Source organism: Trachymyrmex septentrionalis, unplaced genomic scaffold (genome assembly GCF_001594115.1).
Source record: "Trachymyrmex septentrionalis isolate Tsep2-gDNA-1 unplaced genomic scaffold, Tsep1.0 scaffold22, whole genome shotgun sequence".
NCBI classification, from domain to species: domain Eukaryota; kingdom Metazoa; phylum Arthropoda; class Insecta; order Hymenoptera; family Formicidae; genus Trachymyrmex; species Trachymyrmex septentrionalis.
In genome coordinates this window covers 6,012,739-6,016,486 of record NW_017305375.1, presented here as the reverse complement: position 1 = coordinate 6,016,486, position 3,748 = coordinate 6,012,739, and the positions used below count along the sequence as shown (strand labels likewise).

General features: G+C 31.3%; 1 protein-coding gene across 1 annotated transcript in view; it reads right to left on the bottom strand.

Annotated features, from left to right (window-relative positions):
* LOC108748419 (valine--tRNA ligase) overlaps window positions 1-3,748 on the bottom strand; it is a 14,205-nt gene that overhangs the window by 2,582 nt on the left and 7,875 nt on the right. Inside the window, exons 8-13 of the mRNA XM_018486581.1 lie at window positions 3,216-3,361; window positions 2,934-3,141; window positions 2,654-2,824; window positions 2,429-2,550; window positions 2,213-2,321; window positions 5-298 (exon numbers count right to left, since the gene is read on the bottom strand). Coding sequence (XP_018342083.1) covers window positions 5-298; window positions 2,213-2,321; window positions 2,429-2,550; window positions 2,654-2,824; window positions 2,934-3,141; window positions 3,216-3,361 — 1,050 coding nt within the window. The remainder of the gene's footprint in view (window positions 1-4; window positions 299-2,212; window positions 2,322-2,428; window positions 2,551-2,653; window positions 2,825-2,933; window positions 3,142-3,215; window positions 3,362-3,748) is intronic.

Genomic DNA, 3,748 nt, shown 5'->3' with positions numbered 1-3,748 from the left:
ATTTAACAATATTAAAATTTACCCTATCATTTGCGTTGTATTTAAATTGAAGTTCAAGATAGACAAGTGCAAATTTTGTAGCGTTCCATATTTTATTGCAGAAAAATCTATATCCTTGTACACGAAGTATATCAAGATTTATATCTCGTCCTTGAGTGGTGTAAGCACAAAGCGCGAATCGCAGAGCATCTGTTCCACATTCGGGAATGCCTTGCGGATAATCACGCTTTTGACACTCTCGAGCTTGTTCCAACTCTTTTGGATCCAAGTTCGAGTCTAACAATTGTTTTTGAAGATCCTAAAAAAAAATTTGTTTATTTAGAAATATTATGGAATACATTGCGCTGACCAAAAGTTTTGAGACCAAATATAAAATTTATACAAAGTATAAAATTTAAAAATATTCCAGTGAAATAAAAGTGACTTAAAAGTCCATTCATATCTTACTAATTTTTATTTGAAAGTAAATTAGACATTATATTCAGTTACAATTAACATAGCAATGGCTGCGTTCAGCAGAGAAAATTAATCAGTTAGCTCTTAGTGATTCTTATATGATTAGTTCTTGTCTTTAGTTCTTCTAAATCTAACAAGTGGAACACTAGGTAACGGAGTCGGGGATTTTTATGGCTTTTTACAGACTATTCTTGAGCGAAAAAAAAGCGATACGTTTCAGCCATTAGCCCATAGTTTCGAAGAAATCGATTTTTTAACTAATTATCGTAATAATTTGAAAAACGTATAAATGAAAATATCAGTATCTTAAATTTAATTTAATGTTATTAGTTTTAATTACTTTTTGATTGTAATAAAATTTCATGAAATTACATATTAGTATTATAGATAATTAAACACTCTCATTTATATTTATTATATAAATTATTTATTATTATCATCATTATCAGAGTAGCTACTTTAAAGTGTCTAATACTCTTTCTTTTAAAAAAATATTTTTTATAGAACTTTCAAAAATATTTATATTATGTTTTATTTCATTAAAAAATAATAAAAATGTGTTATATATATTTATATAAATTGTATTGTAATATATCACATTATTTTTATTACGTGTATAAATTAATTTGGTGCATTTCGTGATTTATTAACTCTATTTTAAAACTAAATAGTTTCCTGTCGTTTTGTAGTTTATAAGTGTGTGCTACTAAGTTCTCAAAATATATATTTTGGTGAAGCAAACAACCTCATAAAACAACAGTAAATACGATGGCAGTCGATAAGCAGCATTTGAAGCATTGCATTCTTTTCGCATTCCAATTTTTTTAAATGCTATTGAAGTTACAGAAATGATTTGCACCGTTCTGGCTGAAGACACTGTAAAAAGTAGTACCAGAGATTTCGGAATGGAGATTTTGATCTTTCGAATCGACAACGTCGATGGACGAAAACTAAAAATGGACGAAAACTATTCTTATCTCCCTTGATAGTCAGTAAGTAATCGTAAAAGACACGTAAAGTGCGTCCGTTTTTATTCAATGCGCATGAGTAGCCTATTTTCATTTCACAAGCCTTTTTCGATTATCTTTACTGACTATCAGAGGAGATATGGAGAATTTTCGTCCATTTTTATCAGTGTTTTAAAGCGATCTCATCATTTCGTTTCGTCCAAATTCTCTTTATTTATAAATGGTATGCAAGAAAAATCAATGTGCCATTTCTCACTTATGACGTCACGATTTAATATGGCTAAAGTGATTACTTAGGGACCTTAAAATAATTGAAGTCCGAAAAAGCATCGATGGTTTTATCGAGTCAAAATCGCCAAGTTTCTTTCACAAGGGCATTCGTCAGTTGCTCGAAAGATGGTATAAAGTCGAAAACAGGAGATTATTTCGAATATTAAATGTGTACTTCTTTGTGTAAATAACTTTGAATTTTATCAAAAAAAAAGCACCGAATTAATTTGTACACCAAATATTTCATGTAATAGTTTTAATTATACAGAAGGTCCCATTTAAAAAAATTCAAAGTGATCAATCTTGCTCTGACCTCGACAACGCTACCCAAAGTCGAACCAATAATGTCATCTTATATGCTCTTTAAAGTAAAAAAACTTTTGTCCAAATATTTTTCGATTTAACACACTGTTCTTGAGATATTTGAATGGATTAAAACAGTACAATCTGTATATATAATGGTCAAACTTTTGGCCGAGAATATATAAAAAATATCAAATTATTGCTCATATATGCACTTCTAAAGATATTCCTTTAATCACATCCATAGGATCTATTACATTTCCCAAGGATTTACTCATTTTTCTTCCATGCGCATCTCTCACCATCGCATGCAAATATACTTCCCTATAAAAGAAAAATATTTTATATGAGATGTATATTCCAAAATATATATTTCATTTCTTTATGCATAAAAGTATGGAATGCATTGAATGCATTTATAATACACATACTTAAAAGGCAACTGTCCTAATAATTTTTGGCCCATAAAGACCATCCTGGCAACCCAAAAAAAGAGTATATCATGGCCAGTTTCTAACAGTGTAGTCGGATAAAATGCTTTAAGCTCAGGGGTCTGAAAAATACATTTGATTTTAGAAGTTGTGTGTTTTATTTCTAATTTCATAAATTTAGTAGTTTTGTTTCTCAATTCACTGTATTTTTTATGACATACATACTTTATCTGGCCAACCAAAAATGGAAAATGGAAAAAGAGCAGAAGAGAACCAAGTGTCTAATACATCGGGATCTTGCTCCGCAATAATGTCGTTCACATTAACATTTAATTTCTTAGCCGCTTTCTCTCTAGCCTCAGCCTCAGAATGCGCACTTACCCAATATTCACCTATCTGTATAAGATCATCTTTGACTTATTATGTATGAAACTATCTGCTTAAAAATCATTCTACGCAAAAAAAAACCATTTTTTTTCAAAAAAAATTATTTTTTGAAAATTACCTTTTTCATGTTCTCATAAGAATTGATAAATTTAATTGCATAAGCAGGAATCCGATGGCCCCACCAGAGCTGACGTGAAATACACCAGTCTCTAATACCGTCCATCCAGATATACCAAGTTTTCTTAAATTGTTCTGGAATTATTTTCAGAGCACCCGTGTTTACCGCTTCTCTAGCTTGTGCAGCCATTTCGTCGCACTTAACATACCTAAATATGAAAAGAAATTAGATAAATTTCTTCAAAAAAGCTTAACAAATATAGTACACATTGAGTTCGTTTACCATTGTGGTTTTATGAGAGGTTCGACGACATCTTTCGATCGACTACATATAGGTATTACCATTGGATTATCCTTTACATCGATTAACAGATTTCTTTTTGTCATCTCTTTAATGATAGCCACTCTGGCTTCAAATCTTTTCATTCCCTGTAATTAAGAAATCTATTATACATTCCATAATTCATGTTCCATAATTCATTCGTAGACAGGTAGAGCGGACTAAATTGAGACGGAAAATCCTCTATCATTTTACGATTTTCGCAATAGTTAATGAGATCAATCTCTAAACATCACCGTGCGTTCGCCCAGCCTACTACTATCAAGTATACGCTCATTGCTAGCTCGATGCGCGGGCCGCAGAGAATGCGGATGGAAATCTGGCAAGGTTTGCTAGACTATCCTCACTCACCCAAGATCAAACTGATAAGATCAGTAAATAGATCTTTTTAAACCCTACAACTGTTGTCTGAAACACTTTTCTGTAAAACTTATGTTTTCTGAGATATTCGGATGTCCCGACTTTTTTGGGACACT